At 42.3% G+C, this 27,899-nt stretch overlaps 2 protein-coding genes across 2 annotated transcripts; one reads left to right on the forward strand and one right to left on the reverse strand.

The window, feature by feature from the left end:
- Positions 1–22: 22 nt before the first annotated feature.
- Positions 23–16,396, reverse strand: LOC142993011 (zinc finger CCHC domain-containing protein 24-like). Its single transcript, XM_076143606.1, has 4 exons — positions 15,889–16,396; positions 12,713–12,913; positions 684–848; positions 23–217 (listed from the first exon to the last, which is right to left on the reverse strand). Exons 1-4 carry the CDS (start codon positions 16,111–16,113, stop codon positions 104–106), a joined length of 705 nt encoding a protein of 234 aa, XP_075999721.1. The 5' UTR covers positions 16,114–16,396; the 3' UTR covers positions 23–103.
- Positions 16,397–17,916: 1,520 nt separating this feature from the next.
- On the forward strand, positions 17,917–24,227 carry anxa11b (annexin A11b). Its single transcript, XM_076143552.1, has 15 exons — positions 17,917–18,014; positions 19,662–20,118; positions 20,234–20,292; positions 20,479–20,613; positions 20,716–20,803; positions 21,088–21,182; positions 21,288–21,401; positions 21,600–21,690; positions 21,937–22,016; positions 22,126–22,182; positions 22,282–22,375; positions 22,625–22,720; positions 23,261–23,319; positions 23,412–23,534; positions 23,666–24,227. The coding sequence occupies exons 2-15, from the start codon at positions 19,671–19,673 to the stop codon at positions 23,723–23,725; spliced, it is 1,599 nt and encodes a 532-aa protein (XP_075999667.1). The 5' UTR covers positions 17,917–18,014; positions 19,662–19,670; the 3' UTR covers positions 23,726–24,227.
- The last annotated feature ends 3,672 nt before the right edge of the window (positions 24,228–27,899 follow it).

A 27,899-nucleotide genomic window follows, 5' to 3' on the forward strand; every position in this document is an offset into this window, starting at 1 on the left:
TTGTGTGTTTTTAGTTACCAAAATGGAGCCTTGGCCTTCATGGTGAATCTTTGGAGTAGGAGGAGGAAGAGGAGAAGGGGGGATCGTAGCTTGTGTGTTGCTGCTATTGCACACGGCGGCAGTAATAGCCGAGGACTTTGCATTTTTCACACAAGTGTTGCGGATGCTCTTTGCTCTGGTCCGACACGTCCAAGCCGTCCGGTTTCTCCAGAGGCCGCTAGAAGGAACAGAATGTTTTTCGGGATGAATCGCAATGAAAGCTGCTGAACAAACACAACTGATTACTATGAATTGAAATAAACACATAGCAGTTGGGAAGAGATTTTAGTGAAAGATTGTATTTAGGCTGTATGGACTAAAGAGGAGATAGATGTGATGCAATCGGACCATTGCATCCATATTTCCATAATCGTTAAGTCTAATTCAGCTGAATCCTTAGAAGTCATGACCCCCCCATCAGTATTGTGGCACTGATTTGAAGCTTCTTGACATTTTAAGCAACAAACCCAGCAGCTTGTGCAGCTTTATGGGTTGCCTTGTTGGTTCTCGACTCTTTGCTGCTCCCATTATCAAATTTCCTGTATATTCCACAGTTAAACTGGTTATTTTTGGGCTCCAGGCTCAGAATGCGGTTACTGAGTCCTGTGAGGATTCAAGTATTCAGTCTGTGTAATGTTCCCTACCTGCTTGTGAGGGTAAACGTTGATGTGGCACTTTATACATTCTTGTCCCATGTTGGCCCAGGAGTTCCCACTCATCCACTTCCGCTTGCATTTGGGGCATTTGTACTCGCCGAAACATCTCTTCTTCCCCTGATACGGAGTCAAACCTTCACCTTTGGGTCGAGCCTGTGAAGAGCAATATAGAGGCAAATCAGAAAAAGGGGAATTACAAGAAAACGTAAACACCAGATACCCTCATCTACAGTTTCCGTAGTTTCACGTCCAGTAGAGAACCGTTTTGAGATTGCTGCAAACCATCTTGACACCGCTGTATAAACCAATATACTATTAAATGCTTCAAAAGAGGAAAATCTCAAAGTGATTGTTGGTTTTTGCCTCTCACCACCTTTTAACTGGAGGAGTCTGACCCGTTTGGTTTCTTTGGACCGCAGCCAATCCAAAGGCCGCCGTGATTAGAAGGGGGAAGCGACGGGCGGCCTGCTGGCGTAGAAGCATTTATAGAAGGTTGATTGATAAGTTGTGAGCCGGATGCTTTGTTTTTGCTTGCGGATGCATTAATTTGAGCTCCTCGTGTGATCCTATAACGTCCAGGATGCGGGAAAACTGCTGCTGTCTTTCAATGTAATGATAATATGTGTGGACCGCTCAAATGGGATATCATGAGCAGAAGTGTGTTGATTGGGAAGGAGATTGAATAACCTAGACCTAGACTGTGTTTGATAGGTTTAGAACTTATCAATCACACCCTGCAAGCAATTTTAGGAGCACATTTTGGGCTATGGTGCCTTGTTATGAGCAGCCCATATTCTCTTTAAGACTTTTGACCTTTCCGAGCAGGCTCAGAACTTATCAATCAGCCCTGGTAGAATGACACACCAAAGCTACAATGTTTCAAACTGAAATCCTTTATTCCATGAGATTTGAAGCAGCGTTGTAACGGTTAAGCATCATTTATTTTTAAGAGAGAAGAGAGAGGGTCTCGGCTTTCGCATCCGAAATGAATTCCCTCCCTCCAGCTGTGTTCCCGAGGGAGCGTAAAGGAGGCCCCGGCCCACGGAGGGACCAATGGGAGCGGCCCCCTTCTCCGCTACAGGACAAATACCTCAGGCCCTCAGTCATCCCTCCCAGCTGGCCCCGGCCCACCAATCAGCACACACACATGGGGAGGAAATAGAACCCAGATGAACCCCGCACTTGTATAACATGACAAAATCCTAAAGCCGTCATAAAGAAATCATCCCGAAAAACGACTGGTTTGAATTAGAAGCACCTCGCCTACGAGATGGTTGAATCCAAGCCCACCGTCGGAACTGTTGTTTTCATTTTGCACCGAGAACAGATGTCACCTTCACAACATGAGTCAGTAAAAGTTATCACAGATTATTACATTTATTGGCTGGGCCGCAATCCAAGAGAAACTCAGAATGTGGTTTTTGTAAAGCCTCCCAACAGATCAAACCTGGGGAAAGGGAAAGTAACTAAATACATTTACTCAGATCTGATGGTGGATTTCCAATTTATGCGGCCATTTTTCTTACATTTCCTCTGTTTGCCTTCCAGGGAAATGTGCCATATATAGAAATATATGTGCATATGAGTTACACTGCAGATTAGGACTTTCTTCTTTTGTTCTTGTAGTCTTTCCATCATTCTTCATTCCATCCTTCCTGCTTCATTTCCTTCCTTTTCCTCCTTTTTCTTCCTTCCTCTCTCTCCCTGTTTCTTTGCTTTCCTCTTGTTTTCCATTTAAACTAAACTCTTAACTATTCAGAGGTTAATTCAACATGACACAAACTCATTAAATATTGCAGTCGGACATAAAAACCTTGAATCTGTTTCAGCATGAGTGCACGATGCGTTTCAGACATTTTAGAACAGGAAGGAGGTAAAAACGATTTTAACCGTAGAGCAATTTATAATCCTTCTAATGACCTGCAGGCATGAATTTTACAAAAGCCAGAGATTTGTTCAGGTTTTGGCTGAAAGAACGTGTATTTCCATTTTTAGACATTTTCATGATTTCACTCCAAAGTTTTCCAAATTGGAGCCAGAAATTGTTTCCAGATAAAGATGACATGGAGAGCCTTGTGTTTATTATCATTACTGGTCCTTCAGCATGTTACTGCATTAATAATCATCGTCGTCATCATTCTGAAAGGCTCCATTTGGTACAACATGTACATTTTATAGCTCGTATATTATTTTTCCTTCTGTCATTTCCTTTATTCTCCATCCTTTTTCCTTTTTCTTTATATCCTTATTTAGAATATATTTTCCATATATTTTCCTTCTTTTTTTCTCTCCAACTTGGTCACTTCCTGTTTCTTGTCCTTCCTCTAGAAGTACTCAAGAGACTTCTTCCATCACAACAAGGAGAAAACCTTTTTTTAACCCCTGTGTTTGCATCATTTGACCACTGTGAGGCGCTGTGTGTAGGGGTCAGAAGTCTTGTGTGTGTGTCTGTTTGTGAGGGACTGAGCAGAGAGAGCATCATGTTCCTGAAGGGGGAAACAGCTTTCAGTCTGTAGAAGAAGCCAAACAAACAGAGCCCACGGGGTCACAGCACACTCAACACTTTCCATGGCTGTGACACACCGACAACAACGCACACACACGAGCAATCACTCAACACACACTCCGGATTTAGGTGTATTTTAATAGTCACGTTTGTCTTATGTAGTATTTTCCCTCATACTTGCACTTACTGAGTACTTCAACCACTGAATAACAGCAGAAATGTACCCGGGTTCCTCATCAGGCTGCTTGCACGCACAGAGCAGCGAGCGTGCCGGACATTCTCTCCCGTCTGGTTTTCGGTCTCTCTCTGCCTCAAAGATGCGATTGGTTATTTGCTATTAAAATGTAATTTCGTAATACACAAAAGAATCAAAATGAATGTGGGCACCATGTTTTCCCCCCGAAGCAGATTCTTTGTATTTGACTTATTTTTGTGGCTAGGAAGCATGTGTGCAAAAAGAGTTTTATTGAAAGATGAATTCACATTAAATGAATTTATTAAGTGCATTACTACGCACTTCATCCAGAACCCCATAAGTGAGGCGTTCGTCAGTGAAATCAGATGCAGGATCGATGCCTCGGAGCAGATTCTGTAGCTGCACCAGATCGTTTTTTTGGCTTGGAACCTCCTTTTGCCTGGTGAGAGAGGCCTGGAACGGCTGGCTGCCTCCCTCTGCCATCATCTGGAAACCATCAGGATAAACAATAGGCTACTCCAAATCCCCCATCGCCCCTCCTTTCTCTCTTTTTCACCCTCTACCCCAATTCCACACCCCCGTGGGACGTTCATCCCTGAAAAGGCAGGAACACTAAACCTTACCGGACACCATGTGGTCAATCCCTCTGCGCTAACAAACTTGCAGCTCCGTTCTTATTTTGTTGAGCACTTTCTCCTTTTCTGCCCTCATTTCTTTCTGCATACATCTTGATCAACTCTGCACACCAAGACTACATCCTTTAGTCCTCCTCCAAGCTCCATCAAACTCTAAAGTGCAGGGCCCTCTTTAGGATCCAGGCCCAGGATCTGGATAGTGTGTGGTTCTCTATATTGTGACGAGCTGTGTTGTCGTCGTGCCATAGAAGTCTTTTACAGTCGCGGCCAAAAGCTTCAGCTCTGGTCAGATCATGGCACACCACCACATGGTCCTTGTTTGGTCTTTAATGTTCTACTCTTTCAAGAAATGGCTTCTGTCTCATAACACTTCTCCAGAGCCCAGACGTGCAGTTGAAGACATTTTGTCCCATGCGTGTCCTGCCTGACAGAATGTCCTGATCTATCTAATTGATAACGGTTTTCAAGATGGTCCATCTGATGTCTCTTAAACAACCAACAATGAGCTCCTGTTAATGTTTTATAGGCTTCTAGCGGACATGACAAAGGAGATCATAGATGGCAGATGTATGCAGATGACGTTTGTGTCAATAATAATTGCGAAAACTCATGATTAAACTGCCCAAAAGAGGAAAAAGTACTGTCGCCACTGTCTGCCTCACAGCAAGAAGGTTGTGAGTTAGAATCCACTCAGGGCTTCTCTGTGCCCTGGCTTTGTCTGAGTGGGTTTCCTATGCGGGCTCCAGTTTCCTCCCACAAAGACATGCCTGTATAGTGAACTGGAGATCAGGATAAGCAGATATACAGAATGGACGGTTGTCTTGTTGGGTGCAATGTCATATTAATGATGCAAAACAGTCGGTGTTTACTTTACAAATGTGTTTCTTATATTTATACACTTTTAAATAACGGGGAGCTGGAAGACATTTCATTCTTTCAAATCATTCCTCTCACTAAATCTTCCACTTTTATGCCATGTGTCTGTTATGGATTTTATTTGCACGAGCACAGACGGTTTACTGAGACACAGTTGTGTGTCCTTCTGCTGACAGTTAACACAGTCACAGTTACTCTATATGAGCCCGGGAAGTACATGTACACGGTCCTGCCCTGATTCTGTCCGTGCACAGCTGCTCCCACTGTACATTCAATGCAGAACTCCACATTCCTGCTCATCACACTTCATCTCAACCACCGACTCGGTCCTCTTAAAGAAATACTCATAAATGTGTTCCGTAGCACAACCAAGGACGCCCACAGGATTGCAACAAAGCCACTAATTAGGACGTAGGACTCATAGGGTTGTATAGTACGAGCAGTTCTAGGAGTTCTAGGTCTGTCCTACGTTAAAGCTTTCAAACCACAGAATGGAACCGCAGTAGAATGTAAATGTTGCGTGACTTACAGCCCAGTTCATGTTAACACAGTGAAAACACTTTTGACAGGTCAGTGTAACTCTAAAACACATTCACTGCTTCAACGTCTAATCAAACACCGACTCCGAATTCTTATTTTCTTTCTTTTTCAGACTCAACAGCTCCACAATGTCGAGCTGCTTTCTTTTCTTTGACTGAACTGTTGCGTAATGTTAATTACTGTGGACTGTAGTGTTCTCGATTGTTGACAAGCTTGACTGACAGTAAGCAACTCTAAATCTTTTCAGTCCAAGGAAAATCAACAACTGCAAGGAGATCCAATCACTTTCAAATGTTTGACAAACTTGGCAAATACAATAACCCGGAAATACAATGATGTCGATCGGTTTACCCTAATGAGCACAACCAAAATGTGTAGTTTGTCTTCAACCTTTGAAGACAAACTACAGAGCCGTGATGGGGGGAAGTGAGATGTGAGACGCTCCCTGCTTACAGCGAATGGAAGCAAACCTATGTCCTGTTCTACACAATGGCATTTCCTCTTTTCCAGAACATACCAGGCCAAATGGTCCACATATGGAAACATGGAGGTATCAAATGATTCCTTTAACAGCGTGAAGCAGGGAACCTTCCACACACTTACTTCCACACCAGCAGCTGTGCCATCAGTGCCATTGTTATCAAAACTGGTATCAACTAAATCACTAGATCTCTTGGCTGCTCTAAACTTTCAACTTTAACATAAGTAAGTAGAAGTCCTGCCATCAAACAGTTAATATTGATTTGAAATGTTAAGGCAAGAAGGAAGTCTCCCACAAATCCAGTACTAAAAGCATGAAAATTGTACTCAATAATGTGTAAACATGCTGCTTGATTCAGTTCAAGTTGAAGACTTGTGCAGCTGTACAGCAGCGTTGTGTTTCACTCTGGGTGAGTGACAGGGGCAGGTGGGCTGGCACACACAACACCAAACAGCAAAATAGGCCTGCTTCATCCCAAAACCTAGCTGAGCGACATTCAAGAGTGTTTTCCAAAATCTTCTTGAGCGTTGAGGGGAAGAAAAGTTCCTGCTTGAGATAATCGGTTCTGGCAAAGTGATTCTCAGGAGCCACAAACTGAGCAAAAGACTCCCAGAGCGTCTGTAACAACGAGACAGCTTCATTTGACTGTCAGTGCCAATCATTCATAGAAAAAGATCCTTTCTAAGACGTATAGGAATATACTGTAGATGGGATAGAAGTATCAATGTTGATAATGAATGCGGCTGAGTCGTTTCGCAATTCTCAGGTAAGACTCAACTCACAAGTCAACACTGTCAAGTCCAAGGGAAGAACAAGAAGTCCTATATGTTGAGTTTGGAGTCATAAATCATAATGTGATCTATACCAGATGGTGCCAGGATAATACTTAGTATAGTCTACGTTAAAGTCGACACTCCTGCATTTGTTTTACAACCCGTATGTCATCATTTTTGACTTTTTACGTCAAAAGTTTGTTAAAGTAATGATTCCCTGCTTTTCCTCCGAACGACGGGAATTTGAAACAGGTGTTTCTCAGATCAACATCAACTGCAGAGAAGCCTGATTTACTGCTTTTTATGTCCCCCTTGTGTTTATAGTGTAGTATATTGTGCTGGAGTTGGTGTTGCACAGTATCAAAGTGTCAAAACTTGAGGTTTACCCCTATAGAAATACATCCAGTCAGTCGAGGCTAGAGAGCAAGTGCTTAGCCTACACAGCTGGTCAATCAGAACCGTGCGGGGCTTTCTGGGTGGGTCCCATAAAGGAATGCTGACTGCAGTGGCCTGTTTTCACTCAATGCGCACAGTAGAGTTTCAGCAAACACCCCGCAAAAAATAGAGCCCTGGATCTGTAATCGCACAGCCCCTTTAATGTTGCAAACACAGACTGAAACACTGGCAAGCAGAGTCAGCAGATGTACCGAAACGTTGCAGAACTATAGGCTCTAAATTTCTTCCAGCTCTTATTTTCTTTGTAATTTTCTACTTCTCCACTCCGAGTGAAGGTGTGATGTAAATGCAGCTGGAGTAACACGGAGACTCACTTGTCATTTCGCAATCGTCTCCATTTCCTTCCTCCCAATGCGTCCTTTCAAAATGGAAAAAAATGGTGGCGCACGGTCACCAAATCCTCCCGGAAAAGGGATGTGATGCACTCCTAAAAACACGCAACCGCACACAAAACCCCCAGAAACTCAAAGCACGGCAGCATTCTTTCCCTATATGTCATCTCGCTTTTGAGCATATGACAGCCGCTGCTTATCAGTGGGAGTCTATACGTCCACATTCCAGGCTTTCCTCTATCTTGCTCGTCCCTCAGCAGACGCTCCTTCCAAGAGCAACACAGACCAAAACCAGAGGACAGATAAGACGTTTATCAGCAGTAAAAACAAAAGGACCAAAGGCCTCTCAATCAACTGGCGTGCCTTTGAGATTCACCAGTCACACACTCGGCTGTAAAATGTATCAGCAACACGGTTCAGCGAAGTGATGACGCTGGTTAATGACAGGATGTAATCGTCTTCAAATACAATATCAAAGCTGAAGAAAGTTCTAAAGCTTAGAGATCAAACATGAAAGAGTATTGACCAGTAACTCCTATTTTCTTAATAGTAGTAGTTATCCAATTGTGACTTTATCTGTCAATGATGTCATTTATCTTATTATTGAAGAGACAAAATGTAACTGTTGTTGTCATAGCGCCATCACCAGATAGATTGATGTTGATGATTGATTGATTTTTGGAGTGTTTGCAGTGTCCGCCGCCTTTGTTTACAAGCAGACTAATCCATTCATGAAATGCAGCGTGTTTCGATAAGCCACGCCCACTCCACTTTGACAGGCAGTTTACATCAAAACAGTGACAAAAAAAACAAACGTAAAACTTTTGTCCAGCGTGGTTTGGACGTTTTATTTGTATAATTTTGTGAGGCTGTGTTGTTATTGTGGTCGCCATCGATTGAAACGGAGCGAAGCGTGCAGTGTAAAGTGAATGAGGAGAACAGAAACCTTTAGAGACACAAGTGGTGAGTGTGTTTCAAGTCAAAACACAGAAATTGGGTGGAATATCACTCTAAATGAGCATGTCTGTGAGTGATAGCTGATCCTCTGCCAGCTGAGTCGTCTGCACACACAAACACACACACACACATGCACCGAAATGAGGATGACTGTAGCTGAGTGAACAATAACGCCTGACTTCCTGACCTTTGCTTCCACAGCACCTCTGGAGAAACAATGCGCTCCTTATTTAGCTCAAAGCCTTTCCCGCCATTCACCCCGTTTACTGTCAGCATGCGGCCGCTTGTGTATTCCCTTTACAGTAACTCAGCTCGGCAACTTAATTGGCACGGGTCATGAAATGATTGTGACCTCCGGTTAAAGGGTTCAGCGAACGGGCTTCGCTTGAAAACTTTGCTTATTACAACATGTGGACTGACTGGATAAACAGAGAGAGAGAGATGGGAGAAAGAAAAGCAAATCATTGTGTCAAAATCGTAATACGGCAGTGGAAAGGTACTTTAGGAGAACCGAAAAGACACACACGGAGACAAATCGCCGTTAGTTTCACTGTCAGATCAGGAAACGGAAGAAAAGGATGAAAGAATACAGAGAAAAGAAAGGAAGTAGTGATATTTTATGATCTTTTTGAATATAAAATGTGGTAAATTCATCTAGATGGGGCTCTTATCTTGTCTGGCCGTGAGTAAATAATTTTAAAAACAACTTTCAGCTGTTGTAAATAGCATGATAAGTCATTAAGGTGAAGTTGAAAGCGGATTTATGATGAAAAGGACTCAGTTCGTGCGGTCAGCTCAGGTTTTTGTCACACAAGTTTGGTTTTGTCGTGTCATAAAGCCTGTTTGTGCTCCACCAGCATACTGTCAGAAATGTATAGTGAACGTATCTCAGCTGTCCTGGGTGCATAAAAATGCCGCAGATTCCAGCCAGCAAGAACAAAAAGGAGTTTGTTCATCCGTCTGCAGCTCGGAGAACGTACAGCTCCACGCCGACTCAACAGGCCTTTGTCATGACAACGGCTCCTTAATCATTGCTTTGGGGGTCTGAAATATTAGCAACACATGATAAAATCTGACATCATCGCTCCGAAGCAGAGCGAGAGAGAGAGAGAGAGAGAGAGAGCCAGCAAGCAGAAATGCTTTCCAGATTTTGCACATTTGGAAGGGGCGTGGCCTTAAAAAAAGAATCGTAAATAACCGGGAGTAATCCTTTGACGTCTTAACCTCCTGGTGAAGCATGAAACCCAAGTCTTCACTCCGCTGTCAACACCGTGTTTACCACTGACAGGCCACAGCATGCAGAGTACCTCTACTCAAGTATCCTACCTGTAAGTTTGAGATACTTGTTTTGTTTTTGTACTACTAGAAAAGGAGACATAGCATCTTGATTTCAATCGTGTTGCTAATTTTTTAGGGGTTATTTTGATGATTTTATGACCGACAAACACTCTGATCCCCTCCTCTGCTTCTTCTTTACAGAGGTCTTCACGGCTTGATTAGGTTCCTCACAACCAAAACCTGAGTCGGATCAGTTTCCCAAAACTCAGTTCCGTCTAATCAGGTCAGTTCAGGTACTGCAGTGTGTCGCCTCAGGTCTCGGGGTCGGCTTGTCAATACGTCTTACCCGAGCGGACCCCGAGCAAACTGCAGCTCCGATCACATGCTGCTGTCACCAAAGGAGTGAAAACGTACAGATAGAGATTATGAACTAAGACTGGAAGAATGTTTTGCCAATGTGAGGTCCAAGTTGAAAAAGAGTCGCCTGTTGTTGTTGTTGTTGTTGTTGTTGCTGCAATTTGATGGATGATTGGATGACGATTGACTGATTGACTCCTGCTCTCTTCTGATTGGCACGCTGGGGTCTGAGCTAAACAGCAGCACCTGTGTCCAAACACTCTCTCTCCTTGAATGGTGGAGGGTGTGTCTAACAAGATTACAAGTTGATGTCAACGTGTTACAGAAGTAAAGGATCCAATCCAAACAAAGCTTTTAGTGCAGTTCTGGATCTAATGCTTTGTCTTACTGCGTGCGAGTTTGGACAGTGTGGATGTTTAACACAACCTCTGACTGTTACACAATAAATTCGAGGGGGGGAATACCAAAAAGCAGCATATAGCCACTTTAAAAGACACTGACAGCTGGTTTTGTATATCTAATATGTTTATGTTTAACTGAATTCTTAATGCGCTTATGTAACCAAACTCTCTCTATTGATGCAAATTGATTTTAATCCTTAACAGGCAACCTTGGAGCGTCATTATCAAAGCGGCAGACTTTCTGTCAGACTTGGCAGGGACCCGGGGCCTCATTCTGCTCAGCGAAAGGCCGTTACAGCAAAAAAAAAAAAACGAGACCCCGCACACCCACTTCCTGTGTGCTCCTTCTCTCATCTTACTGAGCCATAGCATTCTTTGATTCCTCGCCACTGCAGCTCCAACACAAACCAGCTGACGTGAAACTCACCGCCGCTAATAACGTGCTGTATTTCCAGTCAAAACCCCTTTCTTTCATCCGGAATCATCTCTAAATAGTTTGATTTATCTTACGCGTTTGCCACAATGCCTCTTTATTCTCCGTTTTGAAAGATACATGTTGGAGCAATACTGGTGTTGTCGTAGATGTTACGGCGTTCCCTTTCCCCTGCGACAGCTGTCAGGCCCCGAAACATCAGAGAGGCTGAATCTAATTTCAGATTGAAGCCTCTGGCACAAAAATCACAAATCTGGCTCTTTTAGAAAGGGTTAAAACTGTTTAAAGATCAAAGTGGCAACATGACCAACCGTGAGGAAGTTTATAGTCTGTTTGGTTTGCTTGTATGTTTGCTATTTATCAGGATATTTCAAATCATCTTCAACAGATTTCAATGAATGTTGGAAGCCATGATCATTCCTAAAGTGAGTGGGTTTGAGTGCAGATGTGGCTCCAATAGCAGCTGCATGTAGGCAATTAACTTCTTCTTTGATTGGATTTTCTGCCATTTTGCCCCTTTGCTTACTCCTCCTCCTCCTCCTCCCAAGTCTCATCCCATCTTCGCCAAATTTGGTAAATAACCAGAAACCTAAAAGTGGTCAAGGTCTCAGGGGGGATAGAGTTGAATCCCAGCGTCCACTTAGTGTGACGCACTTTACATCCTTACATAGGTCAGCGCTCCATCAGGGTGAAAGCCTCCAGCTGGATTTGCACTCTTTAATGGTTCTAACGCGGTGATCATAAGTTTGAGACAATGTGTCCTTATATTCCCCGAATATCCTCAAGTAGAATTTAGAAATAACGTCTTCCATCATCTTGTCAGCAGGATCGCTTATCACAATATGTGTAATATGTGATTTCTTCACACTTAATAGTTTTATTTTGGATTAGTTAATCAATGTTTCGCCTCTTTGTTGACATATTGCACCACGTCTGAATCAGGATAGTTGGGATTAAAACCAATAATTCAAAGTGACAACACTTTCACAGCAGCAGACTGGAAGAATGTAGAGCTGATTGACTCTCTCTCTCTCTCTCTCTCTTTCTCTCTCTCTCTCTCTCTCTCTCTCTCTCTCTCTCTCTCTCTCTCTCTCTTTTAAACCTTTCACTGTAGCGAATTAACCGCTTTATTTGTCTACTTACTACTTCAGTAACTCACCAATGAATGTTTACCCGGCCAGCTCAGCTCAGCTCAGCTCAACACAACATAAACCAACCAGGACATCCCATCCATCACTCATTCACTTCCATTACAGCGGACAAACGGCAGGTATTTCCTTGTTACAATGATCAGTGGGGAAACCGCAGCTGCACAAAAAAGCAGCGGAAATATTTCTCTGGTGTTTGCGGGGAGGGGGGGGGGGGGGGGTGCAGATTCTGCTCCGAAAAAACCTATCATCTTTCATTAAGGCAGCTCAGAGATCCAATCTGGCATCTGCTGCTCGTTACCAACCTGCAGTCAAAATAAGAGCATAAAATACGTGCAGGACTTGGAATTGGTAGTTTTTACTAAGTCGGTGTCAATGACATGTCCTCAAACCTTGTTTCACACACATAATCCGGTGTGTTTGCATCTTTATCAGACAGCAAATCCGATATTTTTATGACAAATCTGATTATTTTATTTTGAAAGTTTGTATGTTTGTGTCTTGTATTCGACGGTTTGAACGCTTCACCCTCTAACGTGAATGCAGCTTTCCAGTTTAGGCCGCTGCGTGTTGACGTTTGCGTGCTTGTGTGTGTCTGCACCTGACTGTACGTACACACACACACACACACATACCTATAGAGCTCACCTGAGGGCAGTCTTTGATGTAGTGTCCTTTGTTGAAGCAAAGGTGGCACAGATAATTGGGCGGCGGCCTTTTGCTGGGCTTGCGCGTCTCCGAGGACAGGGAGAGATCGGAGAAGTGATCCGTCAAACAGCTGAGGCCGTCCACTATGTTGTTGAGGGAGCCGTACGGTGATGAATTCTTGTAGAGATTGTTGTTCAAGGCCTGTCAGACAAAAAACATCATAACAAGATGAACATGCTGTAATGCGGGGAAGTGTTCAAGTACTGTGTGGCATCAGATGAAGGGCCAAAGACAAAACCACCACAAAAAATAGAAAGATGTGATATAATAACAGCAATAAAACTTTAAAATGTCAAGTTTTAGTGTTTTAAAGTAGTTCATTAGCAGGGATGTGAACTCGCATGACACATTAGCTGACTTGAGGCTCAGTTTTCCATAATCAAAAACACTTGTGACTTGACTTTGATGTGGTGTCAAGAGTATATCACCGTTTTATGACTTTACTGTTTAGCACCTAATGACACGACTTGTAAATTATCCTAACATGGAAGTTGAGTGCCAAGACTTCAGACTTACCTTTGACCTGTGAACCAAAGACAAAGTGAAACCTCTGTTAACCCCTCTATAAATAACAATACAGAAACATCCACAATGAAAAAGAGGACGCTATCTTTAACCGTAAACATTCTGACGAGGGAATCTTGTAATTTGAAGGTTTACTAAGAGATATGTTATTAAAGTTTATGATAGTTTATTTTTCTTTAAACTTCCTGGCAGGAACGGTCGTCCCCATTGGATACACAATAAACAGATCAAGCCTGATTATGTTGTTACAAGTCTCATAACATAGCACAGATGGAGCTTGATGTCGTATTTGTTTTGGCAGGGAAGAATATGAATTAATCGTCGTAAAAGACGATTAAATGTCCTTTGCGCGGATGATAAATTGCTGACTCAAGAATATCATGAAAGAGCATTTTAATCAGTGTTGTCAGTCCATCACACTGATTGATTCTCTTATTTACCACAGCGGAGGACAGTAGCAGCATTATTTCATCCGTGCAGATGTGCTGCATTTACTCTGTGAGCTAATAGTGTCCGTTTCCTTAACAGAACAAAATGCCTTTGTTATGCATTATTCCAACCGCTCCTATTGGTGCGGCACAATCGGCGTCATTGTGTGCGTGGAGGAGATGGGTGCTATGGCACCACGGGGCGAGTGTGAAGCCCCGCAGACGCAGCCTGTTTACTCTCCACACATCACAGAAAAGGGGAATTGTGGTTGGATGCACAGTGATGTTCATCACAGTGGGAGACATCAAAAGTATAAAAACCTGCAGCCACTGAGTTCATTGTGCAGTTTTCTACATTTATTCGGTTATTTATGACTTTACTGGCTCTTTACTCTGTGTTTATGGTCCATTTTTAGTCTGGATTTGGACATGTTATTGGAGTTGCATATGCCTGCTTGCAAGAAAGAACATTCTAATGTCTCTCCCAGGTGTTTGGACCTAACTGCCCACACAGTTTGACTCTGCACAACATCATACAAAAACAGGAATAAAGTCTATTCTTTGCACTTAATCATATAAACTTTCTTCTGTCGCCAAACTTTAACCTCCCTGGCACACGGTCATTACATCATCTTTTACTTGTTATGGTTTACACGCTGGTTAAGTGTTGTGCTGCTTGGATACTCAGCAGGCACACACAAAGTTATCAACCACCTGTAGAATGTCTGTCTACTATTCTGTCTCAGTCTAGCTGTTTCTGTCTCAACCGACTCCAGAGAAAACAAGCCTTGGCCTTTATTGTCTGATGCTTGTTTGTCTGCTGCTGTTTGGTGGAGGTGCAGATCATGTATACTTATCTTATCACTGCTCTTTAAAGGGAAACCACCGCATTCTACTGCTGCATACAAAGTGGATCAGAACATTGAAGAAGCAGTAAATACCTGGCTGTAAAATAAACTTAAACATCTAAAAACAAACTACAAGTTGTGTACAGCTGCAGATTCAGGTGGGTGCTTTACAATTACACACAATTTGATTCAAGATTACCTAGTTACCACCTAGTAACACCATAGCAACGGTGTAGGACTATGTATGCTTAGGAAGCCATGTTATTGTTGAGCATCTTGTAGACCTTTTCTACCTGTATGTTGGATGTCTAGTTGGGTTTTATGGGATTAAGGCTTTGTTTTGCAAATCGCAAATAGTCTCAAGTCTTGGCAGTCAACTCCCAAGTCCAGTCTTAGACTCTAAGTCTTAAATCTCTAAATTCAAATCAAAATGCAATCGTTATCAAACACAATACCAGGTTAATAGTTAGTATAGTTGATCTAAACGAATGTGGTTGGTGTTTGAAATCTGTATTTATAATTGTTGTCAGATAAACTGTTATTCCATCAACACACACATTTCATGTTCCTCATTCGGTCATCTGAGCTGAGGGAAGTTCCTTTGCTTTTTTACTGATATGGCAAGCAAGTATTGAAACTTGAAGCTGCTGCATATCTGCCCTGTATGTATGTATGTGTGTGTGTGTGTGTGTGTGTGTGTGTGTGTGTGTGTGTGTGTGTGTGTGTGTGTGTGTTTGCAGTCATGTAGATTAAATGCTTTCATTTTTCCAAGGCGGAAAAAAGTGATTTGTCGTAGTGAACTCAGCCAAAACACACATTATTAATGCTGTATTTCTAATCCAGGCATGATGTATTTTATGTGTGTCTCCCTCTGAATGCGATGGTATTAAATTAAGCAGCACCAGGAACCCTAATGAGTGAACACTGCATACTCCCCCCCTGACTGAGCAGAGGCCAGTCTGGGTGAACTCTTACATTAGGCTTTTTTAAATCCTTGTGAGAGGCCTTTGCTCAACCCGCCATACCTCCTCCAGCTGCACACTGACACCAGAACACACAGTCTGAACACACACAGGCACTATACCAGGGTACAAAACACATATTCATATACTACCCAGTGAAGGTATGCAGGTGAGGTTTTACTGTATGGGCAACAAAAATAACCTGGGGCCAAAGAAATGTGAGTCAAGGCTTGTTGAGGAGACATCATTCAGACATACCAGACATCAACAACACAACAGTGCATCAGGTGGATAATCAATTGAAACTTTCAGACACATCCCTGCAAGAGTGTTATTCATAAAACAAAATGTACCTCAGTCCTCAGATGGAAGAAGTTGTTGAGGCAGTTGGAGTTGAGTGCAGAGCTTAGATCAACGCTGCGTTTGCCGGCGTTCAGCTCCGGAGCTGAGATCTCCGGTTCGGCTCTGAACGCGTCAAAAGCACTGCTGTTCTGCGCGTCCTGCAGAGACATGTAGACCCAGTTTAGCAGCTGAGCCGGCTGGTACACAGCAGCACCCGAGTCTATGGCAGACATCATGTTTGGGGTTTTGTTTTTGTTTTTGTGGAAGGACTGCGCCTCTTTTTGTTGTTGTTAACAGCACCGTCAGAGCCGTAGGATTTGCTGGATCGCCCGACTCCGGTCAGTCATTCCCACCGTTTTGGAGGGGGGGGCTACGTGGATCCAGGAGGGGGGTCCTTGTGTTCACTCGGGGAGCCCTGAAGGACTCCGGCTCCAGGAAAGCAGCAGCGCAGGGGGAGCACAGTGAGGCATGCAGTGCTCTGAGCCTCAATGCCAGTCAGATCCCGGTGGTGCGCTCGGTGCGAGACTCTGGGTTGCGTCACAGAGAATAGGAGGTCCAATATGAGTTAGATTCTCTCTCGTTACATTTTACGGCTGCTGTATCTTCCCTCAAGGCGTTTATCACATTTACTTGCAAATGTATTATGTTTTCTATTATAGATTTTATGCCAGGGCTGTTTTTAAAGTTTTTTGGGGGAGCGGGTCCAAGTTTTGTCTCGTGTCCATAGCTGTGCAAAATTGTAGTGGTCTGTTTATTCACAGAAGAGTCAGAAAAGTATCAGTAAAACACTTTGAATGCATCATCAAACTATGTCCCTGCTTTGCCAAGGACATTTTATTCAAGATCCTCCGACAAATATAAATAAATAAAAGAGTGATTGACGAAATTGCCCATATCTGGTATATTGAATCATTAGGAAAAAAAGTAGATTAAATAATAATAGTGTCATATTTACTGGTACATGTAGTTGTAAAACTGTACAGACAGACGTCTCTGCCTCTTCCACGTCCATCTAACAGAGTAGAAAAGCAACGATGTTACGTAAAAGTGAGTGTTTAATGGTGGTTAAGATTAACAACAAACCTTGCACATGTTCATAAATGTGCCTTGAATCAAACAATTATAGTGTTTGAACAAAATTGCCTACCTAAAATATTCAGTGTGAGACACTTCTTGCTAAGCACAGCACAATGCTGCTATCTAGTGTTCCTCTTCAGTATTGCGTGTTTGGCGTACTAAGTTCTTTACTTTCATATTTCAGATGTAAATTGGAGGTCTGTAGGATACATTACTAACAACTGTCTGTGTAATTAAAGGGCATTATTTTGTGTTCACCAATAAATCCTAACTGACAATATAGTTTTATTTACCTTTTTTGGAGCTAGGAATGATCTATAAAATTCTACCGATTGTTTTGCTGCTCATCTATTTGAATGGGAGTGAGTGCTGCAGTAGGTAAGGTACAGGTAAAACGGGCAAACTGGTACAATAACATTGCGACAATGCCGCCCTCTAGTGATGGAGTTTCATAGCACAGCCTCGAGTTATAAAAAGCCAAATTCAATGAGATGTAAAATGGCAAAAGTGACTTTAAAATCTAGAGGGTTACACTTCTGTAGTTTTAATCCTTAAAAGGTTAAAAGTTACGTTAAAAGCGAGTGTGAGGTACTTGATTGAACATTATTATCATAATTAGGATCCACAATCGTTATGAAAAATGTTTAAGACGTTTCAAAATGTTTCTATAATTCATTTCATTTCTAGAACATGGAATCATCGAGAATATATACAGAGGGCGCTTGAGGTCACAAGAAGCAGCAGCTCGCCATACATTTCCTTTACCCCCGGCCACCTGTTGCGTATTCCAGATACTACTGTATCTGGAATACTGTTAAACGAGCAATAGCGAATAAAATTGAGCCATTGTCCTTTAATTTAAGTCGTTAAGTTTCTCCGGAGAAAGGTTTCTCCGACCCGTCCCGTGACAAATCACGGCCCCGGTGAATCACCGGCATCGCCTCGCTGCCTCAGCCTGAACCACCGAGCAAAGGTCACAGCGCAAAGCGGAAACAATGCGCAGGACCCACCCTCCTCCACCCGTCCTGCTCTTCCTGGATCTGCGCTGTCTAACGGACAAGTAAGCAACTCTTCTGTATTGAAAGACCCTCGCTTGTTGTTTTTACGTTGTATAAGTCAGCAAAATGTACCTCTGCGCGTTAGACGATAAAATATTAGATATTAGTTGCACGTTTCTAGACAAAATGGCTTAAATCTTCTTTTCGTGTCAACGTAGTAGGATTAGCCCCGCCTGAGTAAACGGGCTCGCGCGGTGTTCAGGCTGAGTTTAACGACAAAACCACAACAAAACATCTAAATATGTGCCTCTTAATGTCCTCACCGCTCATTTATACCTTATTTAACGCTTAAATGTACTTTATTGTATTTTACCCTCACTGTGTATCCTGGCTGCTAAATGCTACGCTAGCTACAACTGTGCGTTTGCTTACGTAATGACAGCGGAGTCCGTAATCCGCAAAACACGCAGTAAAAGGCTGCAATTTACGCTCGCACATTACGCATTATTTTAGCAACATTTTAAGAAAAGACAAAGGATGAATCCGTTAAATCGTGTTTGCATATCTCAGGCCTGTGATGTTCCAAACATTTGCATCCCTCCCCGTGACGCCCTAAACATCTGTTTAAGGGCGATGGAAGAGTATACGGTGGTGCGTTTACGTGCTTTTTTGTGGGGGTCAAAGTGGAATAACGCGAAATTTTGAAAGCCCGTTGATTTCCAAAAGCACAATACTGTCACAATTTGGTCAATTGGGTCTATTAAAGAGCGTGGGACAGCTGTCAAAACAAATCAACAACATTGGACCGTGGTCTAAGCCAGAAATAGAGCTTTATACCGTAAATGGACAGCCATTTATCTTTGCCAACTCTCGAAAGCCTCACCCTCAGTCTCCAGGATCCAAAGGAGAGTGATCAAACGCCCTTGAAGTAAATCTCTTACCTTTATACAAACAATGTCTCAGCATGGCAGATGGGAAAGAATGACAACCTTCCTAATGTTATGCCATCTCCTCCTCTAAACATTTGCGCAATTTCAATCTGACACATCCCACTCACTCACAAAACAAAGATCTGCAGTAGTCTCATGTGTAATTTCTCAATTGTGCAATACATTGTTTACTCCAGTGTTTCCTTCCAAACAATGAGCAGGATGTTTGTGTAATCAAGCTGCTTTTGCCTCTAGACAGATAGGAATACCGCATTCATGCAGAAATGGGAATATGGTCAAACATCGTTATATTTTCTGGGATGGAAACTTGAAATAAAATGTAAAAGTGAAAGCTCCTTTTAGTGCTTCATATCTCTGTTGGTTGGTGTTCACCACAAACACGTCGGTCTACATGCTGTAACGTGGAAGGAACTCTTCTGCAGTGTTTGTCCAAAGTTAGCGCTTCTTGAATAAATGTTAAGAAGAGGAAAGAGAATTGAAGAGGTGGAAGTTGGTACATATGTGTGCTCATCTAAAGGAAATTCTTCCTGAAACATTTACGTCAAAAGATTTCAGATTCTTGACTGGACATCTTCTCATATGTCTGCACAAAGATATTGACTCAGTGTCACATGGATGAAAAGCAAAACACTGCATATTTGAAAAGCTTGAGCAGGCAAATACTAACATTAATTTGACTTCATCAGCTTATCATTCACTCTGTATTATGAATGTGCTTACACGTGACAATACCAATTTACTATTTCCTGTCCCCTCTAGGTTCTGAAGATGAGTTACCCTGGATACCCTCCGTCTGGTGGATACCCACAGCAGCCAGGTGGCTACCCACAGCAGCAAGGGGGCTATCCACCCCAAGCAGGCTACCCTCCTGGACCTGGAGGCTACCCCCCACAGACAGGCGGATACCCAGCCCAACCTGGTGGTTACCCTCCCGCAGCGGGTGGTTTCCCTCCAGCACCAGGGGGCTACCCTCAGCAGGCAGGCGGAGGCTACCCACAGCAGCCAGGAGGAGGCTACCCACAGCAGCCAGGAGGAGGCTACCCACAGCAGGCAGGAGGAGGCTACCCACAGCAGGCAGGAGGCGGCTACCCACAGCAGCCCGGAGCTGGAGGCTACCAACCGCAACCCGGAGCTGGAGGTTACCCACAGCAGCCCGGAGCTGGAGGCTACCAGCCGCAGCCCGGGGCAGGAGGATATCCATCCATGCCTCCAGCAGGTGAGGCTGCAGGGTGCACTTGTCTAAAGCTAAACCTTAAGCCCACAGGGAGATCTGAGTTGTCCTGTGAATGAAATATGCTGTAATGAGTGTTATGTCAATATTTTGTTTGCAGGAGGAGGTGGTTGGGGCGCAGCACCAGGTGGAGGTGGAGGTGGAGGTGGATATGGAGCGGTACATTATCTTATTCTTCACCTTTGCACTGACAACATATAGAATGACTTTACATAAATGACTTAATGTGTGTGATCAAGTCACGTTATCTTCCCCTTCAAAACCCGTCCACTTTAGCCTGAATTCCTCTACAGTAACATTTCTGAACGTTGTCGCCGTGTGCTTACAGATATTTTGTGTTTACAGCCAGGTGGGGGTCCACAGGGATACCAAGGAGGCCCTGCACCAGGCCAGCCCATGCCAAATTACCCAGCAGCGAGCCCCTCAGGGCCTGGATATGGAGGTGGAGCCCCCTCCACCCCACACACACCTGCTATTTCAGTAAGCAACAGCTACAATACGGAAATGTCAAACTCTACAAATTACAAATGTGTATTTTCTTGTTTTATCTTACGTTATGTTTTGTTTATTTTTTTCTAACAGAAAGGATTCAGAGGCTCTATTAAAGACTATCCAGGTGCTGATCCACTGAGGGACGTTGAAGTTCTGCGAAAGGCCATGAAGGGATTTGGTCAGTAATCATGAATATTGACAAAGTTAAAAATGGATTAGCAACTCGCAAATCTCAGAGTTCCCAATTTTTTAACACTTTCCCCTTTAGTATGACTCAGCACTCAATGTTGTTGTTCACTATGAACTGTGGCTTCTTTTCAGGAAACACACAATTTGTCCTTTCTGTGGTGAAAATAAGTAAAAATCAAATCAAAATGTCCTCTACTGATCTTGGATGAGCAGTTTATTAGCTCCGCCCCCTTTGTCATATCACGTATTAATGGTTATAAACATCTTCAACAGGCACTGATGAAAGCGCCATCATCGAGCTCCTTGGAAGTCGTAGCAACAAGCAGAGGGTTCCGATGGTCGCCGCTTACAAAACCACTTACGGAAAGGTACGTTTGCACAGAAATGAAGCTGAAACGGCTGAAGCTGTGGCCTGTCCATTTGGAAAATGCATCTAGACTGACTATGTCCTCGCATTTGTTTTTCCCTCTCAGGATCTGAGCCACGATCTCAAGTCTGAGCTCACTGGAAACTTTGAGCATCTGGTTCTTGCCATGCTGATGAGCTCTGCGCACTTTAATGCATCCGAGCTCAGAGAGTCCATAAAGGTTAGAAGCTCCAGCTCATCCTCGGCTTAGTGGATATGTGTTTTTTTGTCCTAACCACATTGTATGAGTCATCACCTAATGCCAAACGCTGACACCACAACAATGTGACAACAACTGATGACAATGAAGGTCGACGTGTCATTCGTACCTTAGAAAGCCGACGCGCGTGTTAATATCTTTTTTGTGTTTTCTGGGCAGGGCGCGGGAACTGATGAAGCTTGTCTGATTGAGATCCTCTCCTCACGCACCAATGCAGAGATCCATGAATTCAGCCACATTTACAAATCTGGTGAGTTCTAATTGGCCAGTTGTTTTTTGTATTTATTGATTTGAATTCATTAATCTAATACAGATCAGTTACTCTGTTTTTACTGGCAGAAAACATTGCTTAGACCTCAGGTGGTGCAACTGGGTTTTGTTTCATTCCTTGGTGGCACAATAAATGGGCAAACGTGCCAGCGGTTGAACAAACATTTGCGGAGCACATATGCAAAAAACTTCAGTCCTTTCCCTAACAAGCCACGCCTCCTTCCAGAGTACGGAAAATCCCTGGAGGACGCCATCAGCAGCGACACCTCAGGCCATTTCCGCCGCCTCCTGGTGTCTCTGTGTCAGGTAGCTGCTTAACACTTTTCACACTTAGTTTGTTTGAGATTTGAGCTCTTGAATGAGCGATGTGCCCTCCATTCTGCCCGTGTAACGTTTAATGTCTTTCTCGCTCCAGGGAAATCGTGACGAGAGAGAAACTGTTGACGTTTCTATGGCCAAACAGGACGCTCAGGTACAACTGGGACATTTGCTTTGTTTTATAGTCGGGGAAATAAATGGCGTGTCAGGGAAATAATGTTCTAACGTCTGTGTGTGTTTGTGTGTGCGATAGAAATTGTATGCTGCCGGAGAAAATAAAGTGGGAACCGATGAGTCTCAGTTTAACGCCATCCTGTGCGCTCGCAGCAAACCACACCTCAGAGCAGGTTTGTGCTTAAACATCGTCATCCTTCTTTATTACTTTCACTTCTCTTCCCTATTCTCTTTCAGTTCCTTACCGAGAGTTATACATTAGGTCAACTGACTTCACCTTTTAGATACATGTTTCACAACTGACGACAAGTAGAAGTCATAATATGCCTGTATTTCCGTCATTTGTTATGTGTTTGTGTTGTTTCTCCCTCCTAATGATAGTCTGTAACAACAGTCTGATCTTTGACTCTGGTGTGCATTAGTGTTCCAGGAGTACCAGCAGATGTGTGGCAGAGACATCGAGAAGAGCATCTGCAGGGAAATGTCTGGCAACGTGGAGTCTGGCATGGTGGCTGTGGGTACGTTCAGGGTCTGAGGCTTTCATTTTCCAACCCTCAACCCGAGCTGAAACGGCTTTCCTTAAAAACAAAATGCATCGAGGCGTATAAGTATATACTAAAGTCATTCCTCAGGACATTTGTCAGGTTCAGCAAAGGCTTTCCTAGAAATCTCTAAAAAATGTCTTCGCAAATGAAGTGAAGAGCAGATCTCGAAGTGAAGAGAGGTAGAAATAGAACACGTAGAAAAGAGTGCATTTACTTCTAAAGCATCAAATGTTTGATTTAATCCAGAACTGTTTTTTCCACTTTCATAATAGAAAGTGCGTCATCATTGAATGTTGTCATTAATATGGTTTGAAATTCCACATTAAATTGAAAGCAACAGTGAACGGCAAAATCCACCTAAAAAGAAAAGCGCACATGCTGTCCAGTTCAATTTCAGATAATTATGTACGCAAAAAGCAAAAGCATATGATGTTAGACTTTTCTATTTGAATCATTTTAAATTGTCTTTTGTGATTAGTATGACTGACATGAATGTTTGGTTCTTTTTGTTAGTCAAATGCATCCGGAATACCCCTGCCTACTTTGCTGAAAGGCTCCACAAGGCCATGAAGGTATAGTTATTATTTATTCAAACAAGTGAAGAGCAAATAATACAGTCAGAGAATCTTAGTTCACTTTGATGACCCTTGGTGTGTGTTAACAGGGAGCAGGGACCAAGGACAGAACCTTGATCCGGATTATGGTGTCCCGCTCTGAGGTGGACATGCTGGACATCAGACAGGCGTATCTGCAGGCCTACGGGAAATCACTGTACACGGACATCTCAGTAAGTCACACCAACAACGCCACTACAGTAATATCTTCCTCTTCCCTTCATCATGTATTTATTTTTAGATTCCTTTCATGATTTATGTGATTTCACAACTTAATGATAATACTCTGACTGCGTTATTTTAGGGTGATACCTCTGGGGATTACAAAAAGATGCTGCTGAAGCTGTGCGGGGGAAGTGACTGAACAGAGTGGAAGAGGAGGCATCAATATGAATGTGCCCATATTGAATAAGATATATGAAAGTATATTCACCAGTGATGCATGCAATACATGTAAGCTTTCTTATAACAATACTATCAAAACTATTTTTGGAGGTATGTTTGATTTTTATTTGCTACTAGATGTTTGCCAAATAGTATAGAATATAATTAATAAAGACACAGTAGATAACATTACATGATTTGGTAGAATATGGAGGCATGAAATATTGACCTTATAGACACAATGTCCTCCATAAAAGTTATCTACTCCATCTTTAACGTGTCCCATGTCAGCTGACTACCCTCTGCTTGCCGGTCTATGCAGTCTTCACTTTACCTTGCTCCTGTCAGCTCTACACAGTTTGCATTTTATGTACAAAAACATTTCTTTTCCATCATTGGAAACTATTGAAAGCTGAAAAGCCAAAGCTCGAAGACAGATTTTCAATATGGTGCCTCTTGTCTCGGCTGCTGAGTTTCAGTGTTTTTTCCGAAAAATGCAATCAAGCCACATTTATATTTGTATAGAAATGCAATCATAACATTGTTTGGCTCCTTGAGGGGACCGTGGGATTTTTCACATCAGTACCTTTCAGCATCTGAAAACAACTATATGTACTGTCTTTGTGCCTGTAACGGGTGCTGTGCCAAGTCAGGTAGACTGGCCCCTATGGCATCACAATGAGTTGTGATGTCATAATGGGTCAATGTCCCTGACTCTGCACAACAACCCCTACAGTTACAAAGATGTAAATACAGCCGTTACTTGCATGCTGAATAGAGCTTCTTATGGCCGACAAAATGTATGTGATGTGTGAAATAAGCATTCAGTTAACATCATATTCTTTCCTAGAGTGTCTTTACTGGCTTGTGTTACTCTTTACTGCCAGTAGAGGTCTCTTTGTTCACGTGAAGTGCCAATCTTTATTTCTGGCTATATGATTAATACACTTATCTATTGGATTTTGGGTTAGAATTAACTTCTTCTGCACTAATGAATGGTGATAACGGCTCAGTGATTGAATTATAATGGCTGCCTTTATCATTTTCTAACAATTGCCTTTGCCATAGTTGCTGTGTCCTTTTGAAATTTCTATAAAGGAACCACTCATTTCAATAAAAGAAGAAACATACATTGTTTTAATTTGCTTTTCTGAAAGGTGATTCTTGTTTGCACGAACCTCTGACGGCGAATTCTTCTCACTGAGCTGAAGCTGATTTGCATTTCAAAGACAATCCAGCAAGCAAGTCAGTGGCACCTTCTATTCAGAAGTGTATGTAAAATGGCTTACATTAGGGATGTGTGTGTGTGTGTTCAGGTTTGCTTTACAGTTCATTGGCAGTGAGCAGCAGAGTGATACGGCACAAAGAGCTTTTTCTCCAGGCTATAAATAGAGCTGTGTTGAAGGCCTGAAGTCATATTGTGGTTCTCTGGTGCACAATGAGCTTCAATTCCTCTGCACCTTCATTTGCATCTGTACACAGTGTTGGAAGAAATATTCAGATCTTGTTCTGAAGTGATAAGATTGTGTAAAAGCAGATATCCTATGTACAATGAACTCCAAACTAAACATGGAGGAAGGAGGGAGGTCTATTTTCAGATCAGTGAACAAAGATGGACCAAAAAAAGAAGGAAAGACAGAAAGTGAGATGGGGAGAAAAGATGAGCAAGCAAGAAATGAGGGAAGATGTGGGAAGTTGGCCAAAGGAAGAAATGAGGAAGGAGAATAAGATTCTGTTGGTGAATTGTAGTGAACGCAGAAGAAGACAGGAGAGGAGTGGATGGAGAAGAGGAAGAAGGGCCAGAAACAATGAAACAAGCAAGATGAAAATACATTAAATAGCTTATTGCGTTGAATATAACATCTGAATTGGTGAGGTCGCTTGTAACTTAAGCTGTCAGATAAATGTCAACGGGAGAAATATTTCCTTGGGAATGAAGGATGCCTGGAAAATAGAAATCTTCACTAGGCTGACAAATATCTCAGATGGTACTTGAGGAAAGTACTCAAGCTACTTTCCACTTTGGAATGAAAAGCATCACCATCTTGAGGACAAGGACATGAATATTTGATGCTGGTATATTTCTGCATTTTCTCTCATGCAGCCTTCTATATTTAGGTGAAAAGGAATTTTAGGGGCTGGTGTGTCTTGCTTTCATTCTACTCTGATAAAAACAACATGTCCCTGATCGTGACCTCCAGAGGAATAAAAAGACTTGAATTATTAATGTGGATGTTTCAGGAGAATACTCAACAGCCTTTCTGGCACTCAACCTCTCTCTCTCTCACACAAACACACACACACGCAGGGTTACATGGTCTGAGATGTCAGCAACATGTGTGTGGCAGTCATGCCAATCGATAATGTCCTTCATGCGTCATCAGTCCCGGTGGGTGACAGGAACAGTGAAGGTCGGTCTTTGATTACCTTCAGACTCTCACGCTTCTCTCACATCCCCGGAGATTCTCTACTCCTCTTACACAACATTTGAAGTGCAAATACGCTACTTATTATATTTATATGGTCGGGAGTGTTACATATTGTCAAAATATCAAATCAAGGTTCTTGTTGATATTATATATATGTTCCATGCTATATTTGTTGTTGGAATAACACTTCTACATACTCAAAGGAAGTAAGGAATTTGTAAACTGATACAAAACTCAGGAAAGGCTTGTTCCACAGATTGAGGATTGTCAAATCCCAGCCAAATCATCTGTATTCTGATTCATAATTGAGATCATAATCTCTGCTGACATTATCATTGAGATTGGTTTGTATTTTATCATAGTTTTAAAATGAAAAATCCTATTCAATGATTCTCCATTAGAGATTATGTCGGGGTAAGTAAATTACATTTTACCTTAAATTGACCCAAACACCAGTATGTAATGTCACCGCCGTGTCACTGAAATACACAATCATGATTTCCTCCAATCATCCAATGAGGCATGTGAGCTTCAGTGACATTTGCCAGGAAAATAATCCCGCTTTAAAGTTCATCAGTGCACATAAACAAATAACAAATCCAAGGATCAGATGAGTGACATGTAATGAGAGGTAGGGGCAGACATCTGTATGCATCCTGTCAGACTGAATGCACATCAGCTCACCCTCTGATATTTCAAAAATGGGTCTGTAAAGGTCGAGATTTTAAATAACAAAACAAAGAAAAATGTACTAAAATGACAAAAAAAATCTACAAAGCTCTTTCACACTTCAGTTTCAAAAGTTCTTCAGCTTCAACTTAATACTTGAAATGTCTTATAATTACAGAGAGAAATGTCAAAAAACCCTAAAAAGGATATAAAGTATTTAAAAATTACAAAGATAATATATGTATTCTAGCTGTAATGCCCCAGTGTAAAGCTCTATTGATGGTTCTGGGAATTTGCATAATTCCTGAACATTCCAAGTAGTTTTCTTGCTGAGTGCCAAATGGATTTTCCCCGCTAGGAAGATAAATTAGTTGTTACATAAGCAGCCACATTGTTAAAGCTGTGTTAGACATAAGTGAGGAAAATGCATAGGCACACAGCGTACCGAATTAAGCTTTAAAGCCCAGCTCAGTTTGCTTTAGCTCACTCACTCCAGAAGAGAGTCAGTCAATCCTCAGGTCGCACCCTGAACTTCTTAATAATACAGAACAGAATCAGCAGTCGTGATTGACGAGATTTCCACATTCAACTCCATCTGCATGTAATCTTATCTATGATTTTGTTCTCTATACTTCCAGTTGGTTTCTTAAGGATCATAATCTTAGCAAACGTGACATCTGACCCTTTGGGATCTGATGATTATGTGGAGCAGAAGAAAGCTTATATGCAGATGTGTCAGGGGACAATCCAGATGAGAAACACTGTTCTGTATATTCTTAAGGTACTATAAGCATTGCAATAAGGTCAATGAGATCAAACCACTCAAGTGAATTTACAAAGTAAATCTATGGAATCGCCTCAATGTAAAAGAGATTTACAACAGGATTTCATAACATTGGTGAGATATAGATAGAAATATGTGTGTGACCAGAAGCCCAAATTAATAACTTGTAAATCTGTATTTGCAATTGCTGACCAATACTGAGATTCCGATTCATATATTGGAAGAGGTTTGAGGGGATGGACGGACAGACAGACAGACAGACAGACAGACAG

Source organism: Genypterus blacodes, unplaced genomic scaffold (genome assembly GCF_046128005.1).
Source record: "Genypterus blacodes isolate CSIRO-AG114 ecotype Tasmania unplaced genomic scaffold, CSIRO-AGI_Gbla_v1 ptg000026l_1, whole genome shotgun sequence".
Taxonomy (NCBI): Eukaryota; Metazoa; Chordata; class Actinopteri; order Ophidiiformes; family Ophidiidae; genus Genypterus; species Genypterus blacodes.

Bases quoted from the DNA above. Each gene is read 5' to 3' on its own strand.
- anxa11b (XM_076143552.1), top strand. From the start codon at position 19,671: ATGAGTTACCCTGGATACCCTCCGTCTGGTGGATACCCACAGCAGCCA. The intron at 20,119-20,233 runs GTGAGGCTGCAG...TTTTGTTTGCAG, and splicing joins TCCATCCATGCCTCCAGCAG to GAGGAGGTGGTTGGGGCGCA. The intron at 22,017-22,125 runs GTAGCTGCTTAA...TTCTCGCTCCAG, and splicing joins TCCTGGTGTCTCTGTGTCAG to GGAAATCGTGACGAGAGAGA.
- LOC142993011 (XM_076143606.1), bottom strand. From the start codon at position 16,113: ATGATGTCTGCCATAGACTCGGGTGCTGCTGTGTACCAGCCGGCTCAG. The intron at 849-12,712 runs GTGAGCTCTATA...TGCTCTTCACAG, and splicing joins ACATCAAAGACTGCCCTCAG to GCTCGACCCAAAGGTGAAGG. The intron at 218-683 runs GTAGGGAACATT...TGTTCCTTCTAG, and splicing joins ACGTTTACCCTCACAAGCAG to CGGCCTCTGGAGAAACCGGA.